General features: G+C 31.6%; 1 protein-coding gene across 1 annotated transcript; it reads left to right on the top strand.

Annotated features, from left to right (window-relative positions):
- Positions 1–17,648: 17,648 nt before the first annotated feature.
- Positions 17,649–24,127, top strand: LOC139850403 (cellulose synthase A catalytic subunit 2 [UDP-forming]-like). Its single transcript, XM_071839981.1, has 13 exons — positions 17,649–17,843; positions 18,309–18,504; positions 18,589–18,809; positions 18,922–19,030; positions 19,118–19,304; positions 19,459–19,725; positions 20,089–20,434; positions 20,640–20,903; positions 21,042–21,254; positions 21,340–21,613; positions 22,203–22,399; positions 22,489–22,839; positions 23,226–24,127. Exons 1-13 carry the CDS (start codon positions 17,763–17,765, stop codon positions 23,805–23,807), a joined length of 3,288 nt encoding a protein of 1,095 aa, XP_071696082.1. The 5' UTR covers positions 17,649–17,762; the 3' UTR covers positions 23,808–24,127.
- The last annotated feature ends 451 nt before the right edge of the window (positions 24,128–24,578 follow it).

Genomic DNA, 24,578 nt, shown 5'->3' with positions numbered 1-24,578 from the left:
TTTGAAATTATCGTATTTAGTACGTAAAACTATTAAAATTGCAAGTAAGGACATAAGTTTTTTGGGGGACCATGGCCCACCCCAGCCCCTTAAATCCTCCCTATTCTTCAATCTGTGATCATAGATTAGAAAAAAGTAATTTTTTTTATAAGTTTCTTGTTATAATAAATAAATTTACCGAAAAAAGATCCACGTGACACCGCCACATAGCCGCAGGTTGACTGCCACGTAGGTCAGACTGACTTCCACGTATGCACAGATTGATTGCCACGTAGGCAGAGACTGACACGTGCCTCAGTCTGTGCCACACATACTGACTCGTGGCCGACCAAAATTAAAAAAATAAATAAAAATCAGTCTGTGATCATAGATTGAAGAATGGGTGCATATAGTAGATGCATTTGCATTCAATCTCTGAGTTCACTCGGTTCTCTTCTATCAAAAGTTCTCTCCATATTCTTTCACTATATATATATATATATATATATATATATATATATATATATATATATATATATATATATATATATATATATATATATATATATATATATATATATATATATATATATATATATTTATTTATTTATATATAAAGCATGTACAATAATGCTTATGTGTAATTTTCTTAATTAAACTCAATAAATTAATTTATAAATATTCAATGACTAAGATATAAAAATAAATTTGGAAAATATTCTATATATTAAAAAATAAATGAAGTTGTTATTTCGATAAAATACTTAATAAGTTAATCACGCATATATCATATCGCCAATTTTCATAATCCATAGAATTACAAAGTATAAAAAATTATTTTTCATAGCAGTTAACGGTTAATATTCATAATTAGTTTACTATATTTTAATTTATAAAGGTATGCTTTGACCTTTATTAATTTTATTTTTTTATTAAGATAACCGTATGCGCTGATTTTAATAGACTTTTAAGGTATATGCTCAAATATCTGTAATAGTCATTTATATTATCTTGAAATACTATCTCAAAGTATGGACATCCACATTTTAGTTACGTTTCCATAATCATATTTACAGACTATATATAATCGATCAAATGTCTGTAATAGTCGTCAATAATAACAATTGCTAAAATTAACATTTTACAATTTTCGTCCAAAGGACGAGCTCACCAATGTTCTAGAAACTGTACATTTCGACATTGAATGAGAATAATTGATTGTTGCATTGTAACTGTATTCGATACTAACGTCTACGATACTGATTTCTTCAATACTAATGCTTTCAATATTATTGTTATCAATAATAAAAGGTTTTTCATTGTAATTGTATTATAAATTTAATTGTTGTTAATATACTAATGTTATCGAAAACTAATTTATACGACTGTTGTGCAATGCACGGGCATATATATATATATATATATATATATATATATATATATATATATATATATATATATATATATATATATATATATATATATATATATATATATATATATATATACTAATTTATACGGTAGATTGTAATATTTATATACTAATTATACACTTATATTGTTATATAGTTTTCGCTGGAAAGTGACAAAAAAATGTGTAGCATGTACAAGTCAAGAAGGGGCGTGGTTGAGTTAGCTCGATTCATCAGAAGACTCGCAAAAGGGGAATTCACAAAAATGACAAACCTTGTGGACTACTATCTACGACAAATTCAACGATAACAAGAGTAGATGGCATCACGATGATGACCAATTGAACTCAAAGTAGCGTAACATCAACAAGAATTGTGGTGATTTCAACGCGCTTAAAACGATGTCCGACACAATTGGAGAAATGGGGCAAATGATGTCGATATTCTAGAAAGAGCTCATTAAATTTATCGAAAAAAATCAAGGGAAAAGTTTAATATGATTGATTCTTGCTATGTCTTAAAGGACAAACGAAAGTGGTATGTTCCGGACTCGATTGGTGGTGATGATGGTAATGATGAGAATGATGATGAGTTATCAATATCATTTTCCCAAATGTGAACCAAAACGAAATATTCAAAAAGTTACTTTTACATACAAGTATCTTTTTTCTCTCCCTAACTCTTTTTTGAGATCTCAAAACCAACTCCCGCTCTATTGTTCCGTTGTTCCCTGGTCACCGTCTTCTTGCCAATGACCCAACTCTCTCATATTGTCGATCTCTGTATCCTCTTATCCCCCTTCGCTTTCATTTTCATGTTTTGTTTATTCCTTCTTCTCCGACATCTTGGCCGGTTTGTGGCCTCTATTTCCTTTTCTGCTACAATTTTCAGACGACGAATACCTAGTACTCTAAGGGTCTTTAGCTCGGTATCGGTGGTTGGCCACACTATATACAAGTGTTTTGAAATTGTTGGGTATCCTTGATGGTTTAAAGGAAAGACTAATGGTAATATATCAGACTCTGACAATTTTGTTATCAGTGAACTGGTTCTTTTTCTGCTCCTATAACCTTTTCAAATGAAAAGATGTTAAAGCTTTTAAGTTTGATTAACGAGAAAACTCATTCATGTTGTCCTAATGGTAGGTACTTTTATAAATAATAATGCGAGGTTTAATGCTAACTTTCACAAGTATTTTAACTCGAAGTTTAATAAAATTGTATAATATTTTTTTAGCAGGTCACATAATTGAAGAGTTGAACATCCCTTTCAAGAATTCTTTTGTGAAGACTATTGGCGACGGATCGAAAACTCTTTTTTGGGACGAACAATGGGTTGGAGACTTCAAGCTTTGTGAGAAAGTTCATCGTCTTTACAGGCTTGAAAACGAAAAATGATGCAGTGTCCAAGATCGCATCAGCTTTAGTGGAACAGAAACAGCATATTCGTGGAATTGGGCCCGTGAGCCTGTGGGCCGAACAGGAGCTGAATTCAACGAACTGGCTGCCATTCTCGAATCCTTTTAGTTTAATCGGAACAACAATGATTCTTGGTCATGGCGATTGTCTTCTCCGGGTAATTTCACTGTTAAATCTCTTTCAAATATCATTGATGATGGACTTATTACACTAAGCGGGTCAACTTCTGAAACCCTTCGTAATCGTCTTGTTAAAAAAAAATTGGAAATTTTCGTTTGGAGAGCAATCAAAAAACGAATTCCGGTAAGGTGCGAGCTCGATAAAAGGGGTTTAGACCTTCATAGTGTAAGATGTCCATTATGCGACGATGACTTGGAAATGGTAGATCACTCGGTTATCTTTTGCAAACACTCGATGGATTTGTTGTGTCGGGTGTATCAATGGTGGGGACTAGGTAATGTTTCTAATCTAAGCGTGTTTGAGGCTATTCAAGGAAACAACGGTGCGGTTATGTCTAGTTTGGGCAAAAAATATGGCAAGCGACGGAATAAGTTTGTGCGTATTACCTATGGAAAAACCGCAACAACAAAGTGTTTCATGGGAAATGTGGGCCAATCTCGGTTTTGTTGAATAAAATTAAAGTCAAGGCTTTCGATTGGATATCTCACCGATTAAAAAGGAAGAAGTTTGATTGGCTCACGTGATTAAATAATCCGAATATGTATTTAACCTTATCATAGTTAGGTCCTTTGTAATTATGCAATTGTGTGTGCATGTCTTTCTATTTTTCGAGTTTGTTTACTCACAAACGTAATGTGTGATGTAGATATTCTGTAATTGGGTTCGAGCTCATTTTCTGGGCCAACTCATCCATGTAAGTTTTACGAGTATATGAAATAGTATACACTTTCTTGCTTTTCAAAAAGAAAAAAAAAAAAAAAAAATGGTAATGGGAATTCTCCAACAAATCAATTCATTATTGTTTGTGATAAAATATGGATGAATTAGTTGATTTGACTAATTTAAGGTTAACCATTGGTCATCTCAATGATATTCAAGGTAGAATTACTAAAATTGGTAATTTAGAATTAAATCAAACTACTGTTTTATATGATCTGCTAGTGGTTTCAGATTATACTATTAGTTTGTTATCTGTTCACAAGTTAAATAAAAATAGCTAAATGTTTGTTGGTTTTTATGAGTTTATTTGTTACATTCAAGACTTGAAGAAAATGATTGTTGTGAAATTTGGAATACAGTTTAATGGTGTGTATCTGTTTAACATGGGTAATAACAAAATAATTAACAATTTTGTGGATATGTTTTATTGAGTGATTCTTATGTTTCTTTTTTGTATTGGCATGCGAAACATTTTTTTGGCTAAAATAATGATAACATTAAGACTAAGTCCTTTCATCGATAGATGCAAAGACCAGTGTTGTAAAAGTCGGCCGACTTGGCTGACGCGTCGGCCGATGCGTCGTTTTTTTTAAGTTCTCCGCCCCGTTTTTTCTGAAAATGACTCAAAAGACGGTCAAAGCTAAAAGTTCGGTCAAATTCTGTCAAAGACGGTCATAGTTGGTCAAAAACGGTCAAAATCAGTCAAATTTTCGTCAAGATGTGTGATATGTTTTAAAATTAAGGTTTGTTTTCATTTTTTGGGCCGCTCTTTTCTCTGTGCTCTTACTGATTATGTACTCGATAACATTAATTGAGTTTGAAGTTTGATTGTATTTAAATCCAAGTTCTTATTTAAGAAATTTATGGTACAGAATCAACTATTTTATACATATATAAATATATATTTAAGAAATTATTAATAAAGTCAACGTTGGTCAACGACCGATGCGTCCCCGACTCGGCCGGCGCGTCCTTTTTAGGTCTCGACCGATGCGTCCCCGACTCGCGACTTTTACAACCTTGGCAAAGACTCACAAAGATACAAAATGCAAGGCTCGGAAGTCATAAACGAGTCTTAACCACTAAACAATGATCAAAAGCTAACTAAAATCGAGCCTTTCACAATCGGATCACAATAAATTAGCCCGAGACATAACCAAATACTAGACCCAAATCAAAAACTTAAATCTAACCAACCAACGACGCATAACTCAAAAATATCAAACAAAAAACTGATATTTACCTACTCGACAATTGCTTTACGTTTTCCGCATCTTTATGATCTGCTTAACAACCACACAGTCAACCTTTAAATGAATATTTCTTCTTTGACTAATTTTCAATTGCATAGGATGAAGCCTTTGTCGAACCGCTACCAATCTTAATACTCGGCACGGAAGGAGGAATCTAACCTTCCCTCGTAATGCCTTAAAACAAACTAGTGTTTCGATCCATAACAACACCACAACCATCATCATTGGTCCCCTCGAGTGCACCACCCGAATTCATACCTGAAGTACCAACTCCATTCTTTACCGCTCCAGAATTATTCTTCGCCTTCTGTTTCTGCCTCGATATCCTAACACGTGGTTATTTTTAAGGACAAGAAGTACCCTCGATCACATTGTTTATTACCACCGGCGAGGCAACTATAGGAACATAATGTGATTCCAAACATTCTTCTGCAACTACATCTTCGCAAGAAGGGATGATCCTCTAATCCGCCAAATCTTGAAAAATCCCATTTTATTAAAGCATAACTCAAAATATAAAGTAAAACTAAAGACGCCACATAAGAGAACAAAACTTGCTCGTGAAACTAAAGAAGCCACATAAAACTTATGATATGAACCATAAACGGTTAATTCATGTCTTTTTACAATAAGCTAAAAGATCCCAAAGTGTAAACATTTTGAAATTTATACCATCATACGTATCATGTCACATATCGTTCTAGTATATTGCATAAGTTAGAATGTAACAAAAACATAACATACATAATCATTTTAAAATTCAGGCCTTTATTAATTACTTGATAACTTTTTAATTCCTATTTATTTACAGGGACGAATTTTTTACACCGTACATTATATTACTGATCTTTTACAAATGTTTCACTATACACAGAAGCAAAGCCAGGATTTACAGATGAGAGTGACTTAGTCACTAATTGGATGATTACAAAAAATAACTACATTAACAAGCCATAACATTATATTTAATATTTGAGACTTGAAGGAGGCTTACAATTACTTGTGCATAATAATAATAATAATACAAATGAAACTTGGGTCTCAATTGGGCCTTGGAGGAGGCTGAGAACCCCTCAATCCCCCCCTCCACCCCCTGACTATACAATTTAAATTTCAATTTCTTACTAGTTAAATGACCCGTGAAATCATGGATTTATTTAAACGAAAAAGTTTAATGATATGTTTTAGGTATTAAGTGACTGTAATTAGGAAAGTCATTTAGTTTAATGAACCGTGGAACCAAGGATTTCGACTAAGAAACTTGTTAGTTCTTTTTACAAACATATTAATATACTTAACTTAGTATAAATAAATGAACTACATTTATTCTTCCACCACTCTCTTCCAATTTTCATCACAATTATTATTTTCCTTGTTATAAAAGCCTACATCACAACTCTTTATTAAGACATGTATTTCGCATATATATGTAACGTAATTAATCTCGTAAAACGAACTCATATTTTTATAATAATAATAATAGTAATATAATATAATAATTATAGTTATAATTATAATTATATTAATAGAGTTTGATTTAAAAAAGAGTATTTATATTTTTAATAATAATTATTAGTAATAACAAATGCCTCTTGAATTTTTTTTTCAAAAATTAAAATACAATTATTATATTAAAGTTGTACAATATGTTTCAAAGTTTGTACATGTGTTCATGGGGTGTTTTATAAAAGATTTTACAAATTGTTTTAAAGTTTGTACATATGGTGGAGGTATTTTATTATAAGCTTGTACATAATGCTCCAAATATTGTACATATAGTTATGAGAGTGTTTTACCTTAATGTTGTACATAATGATTCAAATATTGTACATATGGTTATGATGTATTTATTATAAAGTTGTACATAATGTTTCATATATCATACGATTAACATGTTAATATATTTATTAAATATAATTAATTATTTTAATGACATCATCATGGGGGGCTTAGATTTTTTTCTATTTATTTTTTAATTTTTATAAATCTTGAATATTCTTATTTATGACATCATTATTTTAAAGATTTACATGATACTATAGAAGATTGTATATTAATCATAATCATGATAATTCTGTTCCTTTGATTCTAAAATAGCAAGTTGTGATCATCATTAAAGAGAATATCACTTCGACAATAATTACGATATAACTTAGAAATTGACATCACATATATAATGACCTTTGCAACTTAAGTTGCGTGTAAATGTTTTGTTTACGACTATAAAAATAGCAACTAACTTTGTTCTCGTTATCATTTCTACTAGATACAATTACATATTACTTATCTTATTTGAAATTTTACCCCGAACACATTCGATCACATAAAGCATGACAAACATTAAATCATTCTTCCATCATCAACCTATTTAAAGAATGATATTTTTTTAAAATAAACTCTTCAAATGACACATAATTTGTTAGAATATGTTAAAGGTTTTTTCCCCTCAATCTCATCCGATTGACTAATATCAAGACTTATAATCATAAGTCTTCACAATTTACAAAACTCAAATTGACAAGTTTAGTTACTAAACTCACTTTAACACACAAAACTCATTTTGACTAAACACAAGACTTATGCTGACCAGACACTCATGATTGATTATGATGATAGAAGGTAATTTAATTGCCCGCAACAATTATAAGACAAGGTGAATTATTTACATCGAGATCCGATGCAAATGAAAGCTTAAACAAAGCATCAAATATATATATATATATATATATATATATATATATATATATATATATATATATATATATATATATATATATATATACACGAAGAAAACAATGAAGTCTCTGCAAAAACACATAAGTTAAATCCTAGTTGTATAGTTTTGCGAGACTGAAACATGAACCGATATAAAAAAAATATTCTTTTGATATACATTAAAAATATGTCCAAAAAGAAGTTACATGTCACAAAATCAAATACTAAAATCTGTAAGGTGTTTATCGTTGATCTGCATAAATGGGACCTTAAATGTGTTACATTTTACAAAACGTAATAATTGAGCAATTGATGTGTTGAAACTATACCTTTATTTATGAACGGATTTGAGTTATTTTGTTACACGAATTGATTTATTGTATGTATAGTGTTTTAATGAATTCGGGTTGATTTCACACATATATAGGCAACTGGTCCTATCCGCGTAGTTTAATTTTATAGGTAAATCCGATTCGTTCCACAGGGAGATGGAGTGTTTAATGGTTTTTAATAGTCTTTGAAGTTAAACTTATTTAAAAAGGGTTTTGAATTAGGAATTATATAATATAACAATAATAAAAAAATAACTTAATTAAACTAACTTACTTTATAAATAAAACTACAAGATTACAGGATTTATAATTATTAACTTAAAAGTGAACTAAATGAAATTATACTATTTGTGATAAAACAATTGAATTACTGAATGGTAAAATAATAACTTGCAATAAGACTAAATGATTAGGAATTTGTTTTAAACTAATAAAATAAAATACAAATTATTTAAATTAACTAAATAATAAGTTTTAATTAAATTAAAGATGAATGAAAGAGAATTATAATAATTATATTAATTATAAATTAAATACTTAAAAGTAATAATAAGAGATTTAATTAAAACTTGGATTTTAAACAAAAATTCGTAACAGTACTGTTCTTATACTTACGCGTTTCGCGTGTCTGTATACGCGTTCCGCGTATGTTTTGGGACTACGCGTTTCGTGTAATGTTATACACGATCCGCGTAAGTTATAAACGATGTGACAAAACAGTAAGTATTTAAACTGAAGGAGATTGATTTATAATTTTAATTTTATGAATAATAATACGTAAAAACAATAATAATAATTTGCAATATATAATTGAGAGTGTTCACTTAAATTTTTCACCTCTAGATCTATGGATTGTTTTAAATTTAAGTCCTATTAAAATGTTTTAATATACAACTTTATATTTTCTTTCGAATATATAAAGTTTCAACTAACTAAATTAAATCTAATTTTCATTTGATCTTATTTAGATAGTTACTATTCCTCAAGTATTTAAATTGAGACCTAACCTAATTTTGACTTTCGCCAAAACCTCAAATCATAACGGTTTCCCTTTTTACAATTTTCACTATTATATAACTAATGATATTACCCAAACCACCGAACTTTATTTCTAAATTAGTGTTAATAACTTATTCATAAGTTCGTCTAAATCACTTGTAGTGTTGAAGCTTAATTTATATAAATAAAAATAACCTTCGCTATGTGTATCTAATAAATTAAGTGATAAAGATTAAATATCTAATTACATAGCAATGGTTCTTTTAGCTAAGCACAATGTTAAAAATACTCAAGTTACATTTTAATATTTACAAATGATAACAATCCATTTCACTAGGGCTATACATTTAGATAAACACTATGGGAACTTAGCTACTCATTATACTAGGGTAAACATAAAAATATAAATATACAAACATAATAATAACGATAAAAATTGATAACGATAATTTTAATAGAATAAACTTACGAAAATCTTCACTTTCATTAACTTCAAATGGTAGAAATTTACAATAACAACACCCTTGTACTCGAACAATAATACCCTTAATCACGAACAATACACCCTTAATATTGAAACTATCCTAAATATTAAACTTTAAAATTAATTGAAACTGAAAAATTAAATGATACGCGAGTACTAGAAAATAACAAAGACACTAGTAATAATTTTTGATATCTCTCCCTGCTTTATGTATCTTAATAATTATGCGTGTTCTTCACAATATACTCCGTATTTTAGTAGAATAGTAGTAGGTGTCATGATCATTTTTATTCCTTTTGCTGTAAAAGTCTGAAAAGTAGCATTTATTAAACATAAAAGCAACCGTCCCATTTGCAATTTAGATCTGAATTTGGCCTCAACATTACGCGTTTCGCATAACCATCCACACGTTCCGCGTAAGAGCAAAAATATTACGCGTTCTGCGTACAGAAGTACGCGTTCCGCGTAGGAGTAAACGACAGTTTTCTTGTTTTTGTTCTCTGTTGATCCCTCTGTTGATTCCTTTGTGGACTTATACTACCTTGTACGATTTGTTTTAACTATTTTCTTCGGTTGATCGTTTGAAGACGTATAAGACTTGGAACTTTCGTTTTGAATCTTTTTCTTTGATCACCTTTAACTTGCATATCACTCCGCTTGTGTTCTTGAATTCGAATAAACGTTTCTTGATATATATTTGATTTAAATTCATCATTTATCGTCTTTCTTCTAACTTTACTCCCGTGTATAATTTTAGTCGTTTTCTTCGTAAAATATGAATCGAATGTCTTCTTAAACGGTAAAAGCCTATGAAATATAAATGATATTGCGTCGAAATAAATGTATGTTTAAAGTAATAACAAAATATAAAGGTGTACTTGAGAAAGTAGGGGTGCAACCACAAGTGCAGAGGATTGGTAAATATAAGAGTGCTGGTGATCAGTTAACTCGCAAGAATATATCTGAAGAAAATCGTGAGGTGCTTACTACATTGGTAGATAACATATATGGGAATTGGGTCGATAAGATTTCTCGAGCGAAAGGTAATGTTACTCCGTGGTTTACCTAGCATGTCTTGATGTATTGAAATTTTGGAATAATCGATTTGGTTTGTTCGTTTTACAGGAAAGAAAAAGGAAGATATTGAGAGTTTTATCAATGAAGGAGTTTACCAAATAGAGAAATTGAAGGAAGATGGATGGATAACCGATATAAAATATGATGATGAGGTATACACATGAAAAGAACATGTCCAAACTACTTTTCTAGGAATGGAACATAATTCTTCCTATTTTTTTTCTGTCTCCGTATAATAGATTTTGGAGTTCAAAATGTAAAAAGCTTGATTATTGATGGTTTTGGTATGCACTTTCATCTACTGTAAAGATAGTTTTAGTGCAGCATAGACCTCAATCTTTTCTTCTCTTCCTAGATAGATGTACTATTTCAGATATATTGTTGGTAATGTTAACCTTTTCAGGTTATGTCTATGTTGAAAATGAAATTGGGCATTACAGGGGAGAAAAAACTCCCGGTTGTTGATTACAAGTAATAATCTTTATTATAGTCTTCAATGTTTCAGAATTTGCGTATTGCTCCCTTTTGCTTGCATTACTATTTCTTGTACTTAAGAACAACATATCCGTGCAGCCACTTGGTATGGTAGTTCCATGACTTAAGATTATAGGTACAAATACAATAGTGAAACCACCGAGAATGGTAGAACCATGCCAGTGGTGACATATTAACTCATTATACGTGGTAAAGATCAGAAGGTATTTTATAGTCACATGGGACATGGCAGAATCATAATGACAACATGCCTGCAATCCCTTCCTGTATAGTGAGGTATCTTTATATTCGCACATACAAAGAAAAGAGAACACACATACTTCAAACTCAAAATAACTAAAACATTCATAATATATCGGATACTTTTGAAACCCAGACTCATCAACTTTATTCTTTTGTAAACCTAAGACAAATGGCATAGCACTTTTGAAATGCAGTGTATGTACTTTTGAAAAACGGTGTAGTACTATGTTCTATAATATGCTATGTAATTCACTATGTAGTACTAAGTTATGTTATGTAATCCAATATGTTTACTAAAAACCGCCGGCGAACCCTAAAACTAGTTTAATTGAATTACAGATGAATGTTAGTTTACATCAAAAAATATAAAACATATATAATCTAGAACATGGGTGACAAATGTAGTGACCCGAACTTTTCCATGTTTATATATATTAAATGAAATTGTTATTTACATGATTAAGTGTTTCCAACATGTTAAGCAATCAAACTTGTTAAGACTTGATTAATTGAAATAGGTTTCATATAGACAATTGACCACCCAAGTTGACCGGTGATTCACGAACATTAAAACTTGTAAAAACTATATGATGACATATATATGATTATATATATAGTTAACATGATATTATGATAAGTAAGTATCTCATTAGGTATTTTAACAATGAGTTATATACATAAAATTGAGTTTATTGAATTAAGAAACTCGAAACGATATATATAACGATTATCGTTATAACAACGTCTTACTAAATACATATGAATCATATTAAGATATTGATACACTATGTTTAATCATGATAAATGATAAGTAAACATGTCATTAAGTGTATTAACAATGAACTACATATGTAAAAACAAGACTACTAACTTAATGATTTCGAAACGAGACATATATGTAACGATTATCGTTGTAACAACATTTAACTGAATATATATCATACTAAGATATATTAATATATCATAATATCATGATAATGTAATAATTTAACATCTCATTAGATATAATAAACATTGGGTTAACAACATTTAACATGATCGTTAACTTAAAGGTTTCAAATCAACATTTACATGTAACGACTAACGATGACTTAACGACTCAGTTAAAATATATATACATGTAGTGTTTTAATATGTATTCATACACTTTTGAAAGACTTCAAGACACTTATCAAAATACTTCTACTTAACAAAAATGCTTACAATGACATCCTCGTTCAGTTTCATCAACAATTCTACTCGTATGCACCCGTATTCGTACTCGTACAATACACAGCTTTTAGATGTATGTACTATTGGTATATACACTCCAATGATCAGCTCTTAGCAGCCCATGTGAGTCACCTAACACATGTGGGAACCATCATTTGGCAACTAGCATGAAATATCTCATAAAATTACAAAAATATTAGTAATCATTCATGACTTATTTACATGTAAACAAAATTACACATCCTTTATATCTAATCCATATACCAACGACCAAAAACACCTACAAACACTTTCATTCTTCAATTTTCTTTATCTAATTGATCTCTCTCAAGTTCTATCTTCAAGTTCTAAGTGTTCTTCATAAATTCTATAAGTTCTAGTTTCATAAAATCAAGAATACTTCCAAGTTTGCTAGCTTACTTCCAATCTTGTAAAGTGATCATCCAACCTCAAGAAATCTTTCTTATTTACAGTAAGATATCTTTCTAATACAAGGTAATACTCATATTCAAACTTTGATACAATTTCTATAACTATAACAATCTTATTTCGAGTGGAAATCTTACTTGAACTTGTTTTCGTGTCATGACTCTGCTTCAAGAACTTTCAAGCCATCCAAGGATCCTTTGAAGCTAGATCTATTTTTCTCATTTTCAGTAGGTTTATTCACAAAACCTGAGGTAGTAATGATGTTCATAACATCATTCGATTCATATATATAAAACTACCTTATTCGAAGGTTTAAGCTTGAAATCACTAGAACATAGTTTAGTTAATTCTAAACTTGTTCGCAAACAAAAGTTAATCCTTCTAACTTGACTTTTAAAATCAACTAAACACATGTTATATATCTATATGATATGCTAACTTAATGATTTAAAACCTGGAAATACGAAAAACACCATAAAACCGGACATACGCCGTAGTAGTAACACCGCGGGCTGTTTTGAGTTTGATAATTAAAAACTATGATAAACTTTGATTTAAAAGTTGTTCTTCTGAGAAAATAATTTTTCTTATGAACATAAAACTATATCCAAAAATCATGGTTAAACTCAAAGTGGAAGTATGTTTTTCAAAATGATCATCAAGACGTCGTTCTTTCGATTGAAATGACTACCTCTTACAAAAATGACTTGTAAATTATATTTCTGACTATAAACCTATACTATTTCTGTTTAGATTCATAAAATAGAGTTCAATATGAAACCATAGCAATTTGATTCACTCAAAACGGATTTAAAACGAAGAAGTTATGGGTAAAACAAGATTGGATATTTTTTGATTGTTGTAGCTACGGAAAATATTGTAACAATTCTATACAAATCATATCCTAGCTAACTTATATTGTATTATACATGTATTCTAATATATTATGTAATCTTGGGATACCATAGACACGTATGCAAATGTTTTGACATATCATATCGACCCATCTATATATATTATTTGAAACAACCATAGACACTCTATATGCAGTAATGTTGGAGTTAGCTATACAGGGTTGAGGTTGATTCCAAAAATATATATACTTTGAGTTGTGATCTAGCCTGAGACGTGTATACACTGGGTCGTGGATTGATTCAAGATAATATATATATCAATTTATTTCTATACATTTAACTATGGACAACTAGTTGTAGGTTACTAACGAGGACAGCTGACTTAATAAACTTAAAACACCAAAATGTATTAAAAGTGTTGTAAATATATTTTGAACATACTTTGATATATATGTACATATTTGTTATAGGTTCGTGAATCGACCAGTGGCCAAGTCTTACTTCTAGACGAAGTAAAAATCTATGAAAGTGAGTTATAGTCCACTTTTAAAATCTAATATTTTGGGATGAGAATACATGCAGTTTTATAAATGTTTTACGAAATAGACACAAGTAAATGAAACTACATTATATGGGTGAATGATCGAAGCCGAATATGCCCATTTTGCTTGGTAACCTAAGAATTAGTAAACCGATCTACTAATTGATGCGAATCCTAAAGATAGATCTATTGGGCCTAACGAACCCCATCCAAAGTACCGGATGCTTTAGTACTTCGAATTCGTTTTTATCATGTCTGAAGGATTTCTCGGAAAGATAGGGGATATTCTTATATGCATCTTGTTAATGTCGGTTACCAGGTGTTCACCATATGAATGATTTTTATCTCTATGTATGAGATGTATATTGAAATATGAAATCTTGTGGTCTATTATTATGATTTGATAATACAGAGGTTAAACCTATAACTCACCAACATTTTTGTTGATGTTTTAAGCATGTTTATTCTCAGGTGATTATTAAGAGCTTCCGCTGTTGCATACTAAAATAAGGACAAGATTTGGAGTCCATGCTTGTATGATATTATGTAAAAACTGCATTCAAGAAACTTATTTTTGATGTAATATATATTCTTATTGTAAACCATTATGTAATGGTCGTGTGTAAACGGTATATTTTAGATTATCATTATTTGATAATCTACGTAATGTTTTTTAAACCTTTATAGATAAAATAAAGGTTATGGTTGTTTTAAAAATGAATGCAGTCTTTGAAAAACGTCTCATATAGAGGTCAAAACCTCGCGACGAAATCAATTAATATGGAACGTTTATAATCAATATGAACGGGACATTTCAACAAATATACAACGACATGTAGTACCTTCTTATATTTGTTATAGTGTATGCCACCTAAGTGCAATTTCACTTTTCATTTTTCCATATTCACTTTTGCGAGGACTAAATAACCGTAACATAATCTCTAACCAACCATGAAAATTAAATGAAAACACCTGTACTCAAATGAATGCGCAGTTGTGAATACTGCATATCTTGATATGCACATGCTTTAAATTGCTTTTATATTACAACTAGTGAAATTACCCGTGAAATTACGGGTTTGTTTAAACGAAACAATTTAATGACATGTTTTAGGTATTAAGTGAATGTAAATGCTAAAATCATTTATTTTAATGACCCGTTTGACTAAGAAACTTGTCGTTATTTTTACAAATATATAGAGATGTATTTTCGCATACATATGTAACGTAATTAATTTCGTAAAAAGACTCTATAATTATAATTATTATATTAAAAGTAAATAATAATAATAAAGTTCGCTCAAAGTTGAGTATTTGTATTTTCAATAATAATAATAATTGTTAATAATAATAAATGCCTTTTAATTTTTTTTAGATAATTAAAATTACAATTTAGGCGAGATTAATATTTCCTTTTATAAAAGACTTCGTATTATTTTTTTAATTAAATTAATATATAATTATGACATCATCATTATGAAAATTAAAGGGTAATTAGTTTAATGATGACATCATTATTTTAGAGTTTTATATTACTATATAGATTATATAACCAATAAGGTGTGTAGAAGTCATTCTTTACATCCGATACTCAGAAATTACAAACGAATCATAATCAACCTTAAAATCAAATGATGCAAACGACATACGGAGTAATGCGATTGTGTGTTACTGATCATTGCAACTTCAAAAAACAGTCCATTCGCTGCACTCAAGGCCTACTCGGTTTCAGGTTGTTTAATTGTAACCGGCTGTTTCGATGCATCAACACTCATGTGTCCATCACCACCTTCCTCACTTTCAACATCAAAACTACACAAAAAAAGAAAAAGCTAAAATTACACAACTTGTTACAAAATAAAGTCTACTCATATTTGATAAATGATCGTAAAATGAAGATAAACACCTGTAAATTTTAAGCAAATCTCATTTAGACATTTTATCGAACACATTGTGTGCATTATAGACCAGTAACATCTTTGCATAGACTACTGCAATATAGTTGTTAAATCTAAAACCAACACATTTGATAAGAAATCACAAATCGATGTAACTAAATAGTTTAAATGAAACGAAAATGATACAATTGTGCTACATAATTTTTGTTGTCGATTTGGTGTGGAAGTCTGAAATCGACGATATTGCTTAAACACGGATGGTATTATTAAGATGATGATCGATTATAGTTCAATTCTTTGTAGATATGAACGATTTATGGTAAATTAATTTAGGGCACCGAGTTTAACAATAAAGAGTCGCATGTGTGTGTGTGTTTTTTTTTTTTTTTTTTTGGACTATCTAAGTTAAGAGTATTTTAGGGTTTTTTCATGTTGATGTTGATTGGCTAATGAAACTTATTTGCTAGCTAATGAGTTTAACGGATGGCTAACACTGATTGTTGTGAATCATTCTATTGCGAGTTTTATTTTTTAATAAGGAGATATAATACTCATCTTTTAATCATCTTTTTAATATGTAAAAAAAGAGAGAGAAAAACAAACAAAAACATCTTATGTAAACATCCATATATGCGTGTGTTTTACTGTGTGTATACACAAACTTCTACCCACGTTAATTCCAAAACACTGTGGAAAAAGGTGAAACCCCGCCACCGACACCACCGCTATCCACCGGACAACCCCCCGAACATCTCTTCAAGTTTCAAGATTTTTTATTTAATCTTGAAACATAAACAAAAATTAATCTTTTTAAAACCCCACCGACAGTTAACCCAAAGGGTTTGTGGGTTGACTAATTTACCAATATACCCCTGGCCGGATCCACAAATACGACCGTATATGGTGGGGCCCATCTTTCACCACCACAATCCAGGGTCCCACTTTGCTCCAAATTTACAACTCATAAAAAAGACCTCACTAGAGATCCATCAAACCGATCTGTGTCTTTGTGTGTTCCTTCTATATTACGCGTTGAACTTTCAATTTCAACTATTTCTCTCGTAATAAATTTATTACCCAAACAATTATTTATCTTTTTTATCAATCTCTTCTTCTACCCCAACTGGGTTATTAAAGAATCAATCTGAATTACCCACTTTATTATTTTTGTAAAAAATATATTATATTCTATATTTTCTATTTATTATTCCGTATATAATACATATTTGTTGTTTACCTGTCATTTTCAATCACATCAGATTATAATATAATTATTATAATGAATAATGAATAATGATGTGGGTTTGGTTTAGTTATTTGATGGGTTTTTAAGAAAGTGAGAGAACAGAGCAAGAACACACACAAGTGTAGAGAGAGAGAGCAAAAAAAAAAAAAAAAGCTTTTTACTTTCTTGATGGGATTTGGGTTTTGTTCAAAGAGATTTGGTGTATGAAGTGGGTTTTTGTTAGTGTGTGTTTCTTGAAGTGTTTTTAATCTGTACATTAATTGTGGTGAGATTCAATGGATACCAAAGGTAGACTTGTTGCAGGTTCTCATAATAGGAATGAATTTGTTCTTATCAATGCTGATGAAGTTGGAAGAGTAAGTTAATTATCCCTAATTTTCAATTTCCCAATCTGAATCTGTCATTTTCTGAATTGGGTTTCAAATCTTGTTTTAATTCGTTCCTAATTTGCAAAATCTTGTACTAATTGACTAAAATCTAAGCACAAATTGATTATTTTCTGTATTTATTTTGTCGGTGCCTTGAATAGTTATTAAAAGTTTACCTTTTTGGATATTAAACACTGTTCTGATGTTAGATTGGGATTGGGATTGGGATTTATATCACGCAAACCAATCTAGATTTTAAAGTTTGTGACTTTAATTTGTATTTGTATTAATTTCATTTCCCAATTTGTATTTGGTCTACTTTATGGATTAGGTAGTTGAATAAAGGTTATAACTTTGATTAGAATGATATCTTAATTAGGGATCTATTGATTAGTTGACTTAAGATGGAAACTTACTATTGATCTGAATTTAAACTTGGCTTAATTTCAACAGGTGACTTCTGTTAAAGAATTAAGTGGTCAGATTTGCCAGATTTGTGGTGATGAGATTGAAATAACAGTTGATGGTGAGCCATTTGTTGCTTGCAATGAATGTGCTTTCCCAATTTGTAGACCTTGTTATGAATATGAAAGAAGAGAGGGTAATCAATCTTGCCCACAATGCAAAACCCGATACAAACGAATTAAAGGTATAGATAAATCATACATTTTTTTATGGTCAATTTTAGTCAGATTTCAAGATTTTAATGAACTTGATTAATACGTTGGATCAGGGAGTCCAAGAGTTGATGGTGATGAAGATGAGGAGGAATTTGATGATTTGGATAACGAGTTCGATCTTGCAAACTATTCGAGAAGAGATCCACATGGTGTTCATGAAGGAGGCCTCATGATCGGTCGTGGTCAATCTAATGCGTCGGGCTTTGCGACCCCTTCGGAGGTCGATGGCGCCACTTTAAATCCCGATATCCCTCTTCTTACTTATGGTCAAGAGGTAGTGATATAATGCCATTCATTATAATTGTTAAATAATAAAAATCAACTAATCACACTCAAGATTTAGGATTTTTCTTGTTAGTTGATGTGATAATATTCGTTTATCGTAGGATGATGGGATTTCAGCTGACAAGCATGCTTTGATCATCCCACCCTTTATGAATCGGGCAAAGCGTGTTCATCCTATGCCGTTTTCTGATACCGCTTCGTCCGTTTCTTGTAAGTATTTCGTTTCTTGATTAGATGTAACTTTTAACTTTTGTAGCTTTCTTGGAATAAATTTTGTAATGTTTAAACGTTATATAGTGCCACCTCGGCCCATGGATCCCAAGAAAGACTTGGCGGTTTATGGATACGGAACGGTTGCGTGGAAAGATCGAATGGAGGAATGGAGAAAAAGGCAAAATGATAAACTTCAAATGGTTAAGCATCAAGGTGACGGTGGTGGCAATGGGCATGACGATGGAGACGTTGATGATCCGGATATGCCCAAGTAATAAATGATTGATTTAAAAGTCAAATCTTTTAAATACTACACAAAGTTTGTTACTTTATTAGTGCAATAGTATATTATTGTATCCGTTTTTAAAAAAAATACTCCGTAACTAATTTTAATTAGAAATTTATGAACTTTTATGTGGCTATAGGATGGATGAAGGAAGGCAACCACTTTCAAGAAAGTTGCCAATTTCTTCAAGCAAAATAAATCCGTATCGAATGGTCATATTGGTCCGTATGGCGATTCTTGGTCTTTTCTTTCACTATAGAATTCTACATCCCGTGAATGATGCGTACGCCTTGTGGCTCATATCAGTTATTTGCGAGATTTGGTTTGCGGCTTCATGGATTCTCGATCAATTCCCAAAATGGTGCCCCATTGAGCGTGAAACGTATCTTGATAGACTTTCCTTAAGGTACGTGACTTTCTTTTCCATGTCTTATTTTTATAAGGTGGCAAAGTGACCCAAATTTAAAAATCAGTTATAATGGAAATGGATCCAAGGTCACCCCAAATGTACTTAAAAATGCGTTACACCTATAGTTTTTATCTCATATATTTTTTAATCATAAGTCAATGATGTGTAAAGTCTAAACTAAGAAAACAAAAAATAGTTTGTTTTTTGGCCCAAACAGATCGGATCGGACTCGTTATCCAATCTGCCCGTTTTCCCGCCATCAGTTATGCCTGAGTTTTTGTTGGTTAATATATATATATATATATATATATATATATATATATATATATATATATATATATTTATTTATTTTTGTATTAGGTATGAGAAAGAGGGGAAGCCTTCGGAGTTGGCTCCCGTAGACGTGTTTGTGAGTACGGTGGACCCACTGAAAGAACCGCCACTAATTACCGCCAACACGGTGCTATCGATTCTGGCGGTGGACTATCCTGTGGATAAGGTTGCTTGCTATGTGTCTGACGATGGTGCCGCCATGCTTACATTTGAAGCTCTGTCAGAAACATCTGAATTTGCAAGAAAGTGGGTCCCATTTTGCAAGAAGTTTAACATAGAACCACGTGCTCCAGAATGGTACTTTTCAGAAAAGGTCGATTATCTTAAAGATAAAGTACACCCATCGTTTGTCCGTGAACGTCGTGCTATGAAGGTAACAACTATTGACTTTGAGGTCAAACCCATTCGGAATATGCATAATTTTTCCAATGTTTTTCGGTTTTTATATTTTTATTTTATCATATTGTGAATATTAACACAATAAGAAGTGCATTTATCTTTTTTTGCTTTGGTGATTGATATATATAATATAAAATATATATTGTTATGTTATAAACTATTAACTATTTGAATTTCAGAGGGATTATGAGGAGTTCAAGGTAAGAATAAACGGGCTGGTAACAATGGCACAGAAGGTTCCGGAAGAAGGATGGACAATGCAGGACGGTACGCCGTGGCCCGGGAACGACGTTAGAGATCATCCCGGAATGATTCAGGTTTTTCTCGGGAATAATGGGGTCCACGACATTGAAGGAAACGAGTTACCGCGTCTTGTTTACGTTTCTCGTGAAAAGAGGCCCGGATTTGACCATCACAAGAAAGCTGGTGCCATGAATGCTCTGGTATATAAACTTTTCTTGATTCTTTTTTGGTTACAAATTATTTATAACAAAATGTAATAACTTGAAGATAAAGTATTTCTGGGCAAGTTTAGGTATATAAAATGGGTCGCTTATAACTTTATCTGGTTTTTTGTGCAGATCCGAGTATCAGCTGTTATTTCAAATGCGCCATATATGCTCAATGTTGATTGTGATCACTACATCAACAATAGTAAAGCACTAAGAGAATCTATGTGTTTCATGATGGACCCCACATCCGGAAAGAAAATTTGCTATGTTCAATTTCCTCAAAGATTCGATGGGATTGATCGTCACGATCGATACTCAAATCGCAATGTTGTGTTCTTCGATGTATGTGTGCCTTTTCACTTATTTTAGTCAATCATTATGAAATCTAGTCATCTTCACACTTATAGGTTCTGGTTTATGTTTTTAGATTAATATGAAAGGGCTTGATGGGATCCAAGGACCGATATACGTTGGAACAGGGTGCGTGTTTAGGAGACAAGCGTTGTATGGATATGATGCTCCAAAAAAGAAGAAAGCACCCGGGAAAACGTGCAATTGTCTGCCTAAATGGCTTTGTTGTTGTTTTTCATCGAGAAAGAAGACTAGAAAAGGAAAGTCAAAGGAGAAGTCAAAGAAGAGCAAGAACAAAGACGCACAGACACAAATTCACGCGCTAGAGAATATTGAAGAAGGAATTGAAGGTAAGTAATGCTTTTATTGTTCATAAATATCAATATATTATAATCTCTACATTTGAGCATATTTGTTTTTTTAAGTCTAACGAGTCAATTTGGTCAAGGTTGAACGTATTGAACGGGTTACAAGTCGTTCAGATTGTATTTTAGAGCATCCAAAATTGATTTGTTTCCTTATTGAGTCATACTTAGCACACTAAGAGCCAGTTTTTTTCTCCTTTTTATCAAGTCACGTTGTTTGAATTTATATAAGATGTCTATGGGAATAAGTGAGAAATATTATTGTTTGCTTTATGTGCTGAATAAACTGTCTGAGTAAGTAAAAGTGGAATTACTTATACGTTTAAAACCAGTTTTTAATAAAAAATTTAAAAGTTATGAATAAAATGTAGTTTCACACTTATTTGAAATTTTTGTATTAAGACTCGTCTTATTTAATACTCGTAAGTTAAAAACAAACACTCATTTATGACTCTTCATATGAAGTTTCATTTTGTTAAGTTCATTAAGTCCAAATCAAACATGGCTTGTGTGGCAATTTGAACCTTTTGTAGTGTGACGAAATAAAAAAATTTAAAATGACATTTTTTTACAGGAATAGATAGCGAGAAGTCATCTCTCATGCCTCAAATTAAGTTTGAGAAAAAGTTCGGCCAGTCTCCCGTTTTTATCGCTTCAACGCTTTTGGAAGACGGCGGTGTTCCTCCGGGTGCCAGCTCAGCGTCACTTTTGAAAGAAGCCATCCATGTCATAAGTTGTGGTTACGAAGATAAGACTGAATGGGGAAAGGAGGTATTAAATTTGTTTATTGTTTAATTAATTGTGACATTGGTTATACTGTTTAGTGTGTTAAAAAGTTTATGTTTTTATTTACAATATAGGTTGGATGGATATATGGTTCAGTTACGGAGGATATCTTAACGGGGTTCAAGATGCATTGCCACGGTTGGCGTTCAGTTTATTGCATACCGAAAAGGGCAGCATTTAAGGGTTCAGCTCCTATTAATCTTTCCGATCGTCTTCACCAAGTTCTTAGGTGGGCCCTTGGGTCTGTTGAAATCTTGCTGAGTCGACATTGTCCAATCTGGTATGGTTACGGATGCGGTTTGAAGCCGTTGGAAAGGTTTTCATATATTAACTCCGTTGTCTACCCGTTAACTTCCGTTCCGTTGGTTGCGTATTGTACACTTCCTGCCGTCTGTCTCCTCACCGGCAAATTTATTGTTCCCGAGGTAAAAGAAACTTTTGAAATTTCATTTTTTTATGCAAAACACAAACTAAATTAAAACAGATCTTATGATTTAAAAACATTGCAAGTGATGCAAGTGAACACACAGACACACACACTACTCATCGTTGGAAAAGTTTTTTTCACTTTTTTTTGTGAAAAACACAGACACACACAAACATATATGTGTGTGTGTGTGTGTTTATATATATGTGTTTGTGTGTGTATCCGTTGAGTTACAAATGTGACAGAGTGCGCGATCAAACATGACACGGTACATTACACTTTACAACCTTGACCAGTTGACCACAAACATACATGTCATACGAGTATTTTGGTTTAAGCGTTATTCTTGCTTTAATGCTTTTCGAATTTTGGCGTGTTTTGTAGATAAGCAATTACGCTAGCATTCTCTTCATGCTCATGTTTTTGTCGATTGCCGTTACGAGTATTTTGGAAATTCAATGGGGAAAAGTTGGGATCGACGACTTATGGAGAAACGAGCAGTTTTGGGTTATCGGTGGTGTTTCGGCTCATCTATTCGCCCTTTTTCAAGGTCTTCTAAAAGTCTTAGCCGGAGTCAACACGAACTTTACGGTTACGTCAAAAGGAGGAGACGACGGGGAATTCTCCGAGCTTTACGTCTTCAAATGGACAACTATCTTGATCCCGCCATTGACCCTTTTGATCTTCAACATAATCGGTGTAGTTGTGGGCATTTCGGATGCAATTAGCAACGGGTACGAAACATGGGGCCCACTTTTTGGTCGGTTGTTTTTCGCCATATGGGTGATTCTACATCTTTACCCTTTCCTTAAAGGTATGATGGGTAAACAGTCGAATGTTCCTACGATCCTCATTGTGTGGTCTATCCTGCTGGCTTCTATCTTGTCTCTGTTATGGGTTCGGGTCAACCCGTTTTTGTCTCGGGGCGGAATCGTGTTAGAAGTTTGTGGGTTGGATTGTGACTGAGGATGAAGGAAGATGTAGAAATGAGGAAATAGAAGAAGGCAAAACTCTTGAAATATTTATCAGTGAATGTCTGTAGATAAAAAAAAGGGTTGGGACCTGATACAATGATTGTTTTTCTTTTTTTTCTTTCTTTTTTTTCTTTCTTTTTTTTGTGTACTTAAATATTTTAATTAATTCTTTAAAATTTCGGTAATTTTTGTGGGTTGTGAGGGGATAGACTTATTATAAAGTAGATGAAATCTGTCTGTAATCCCAAGAACATAAAGTGTAGTAATTTCGTATAATTTAATATTTTATTTTTGAATAAAGGAATTGTTCTTTAATCTAAATTTTGAATTTTGATCATAATCAGTTTATTTGCTGCATATATGTTTATAAAATTTGGTGCAATTCATTTCATGCAAATTGGGCTCATAACTTGTTATGTGGGTTGACTTAGTTTATTGCTGATTGTATATTTTTTAGGGGAAATTGTTCAAAATACATTTTTTTTTTTTTTTAAGGCTTCAAACAAAATACACTTTTTAAAAAAAAATTGTCTTTTTACACTATTCAGTAGACGGAATTTCTCTCTACCACCTTTATCTGTCATCTACTACCATTTTTACAAAGTAGTAGACAGTAACAACAAGGTAGTAGACAGTGAACAAAACGGTAGACAGCCAATTACAAGGTAGCTGACCGTCTACTGCCTTGTTGTTATTGTCTATTACCTTGTTGTAGGTGTCGACACCAATAATACATATCAGTCGACACCTACAACAAGGTAGT

The sequence above is a fragment of the Rutidosis leptorrhynchoides genome, chromosome 5 (genome assembly GCF_046630445.1).
Source record: "Rutidosis leptorrhynchoides isolate AG116_Rl617_1_P2 chromosome 5, CSIRO_AGI_Rlap_v1, whole genome shotgun sequence".
NCBI lineage: Eukaryota > Viridiplantae > Streptophyta > Magnoliopsida > Asterales > Asteraceae > Rutidosis > Rutidosis leptorrhynchoides.
Note: the sequence above shows the minus strand (reverse complement) of the source record. Positions and strands in the feature narration are given on the sequence as shown.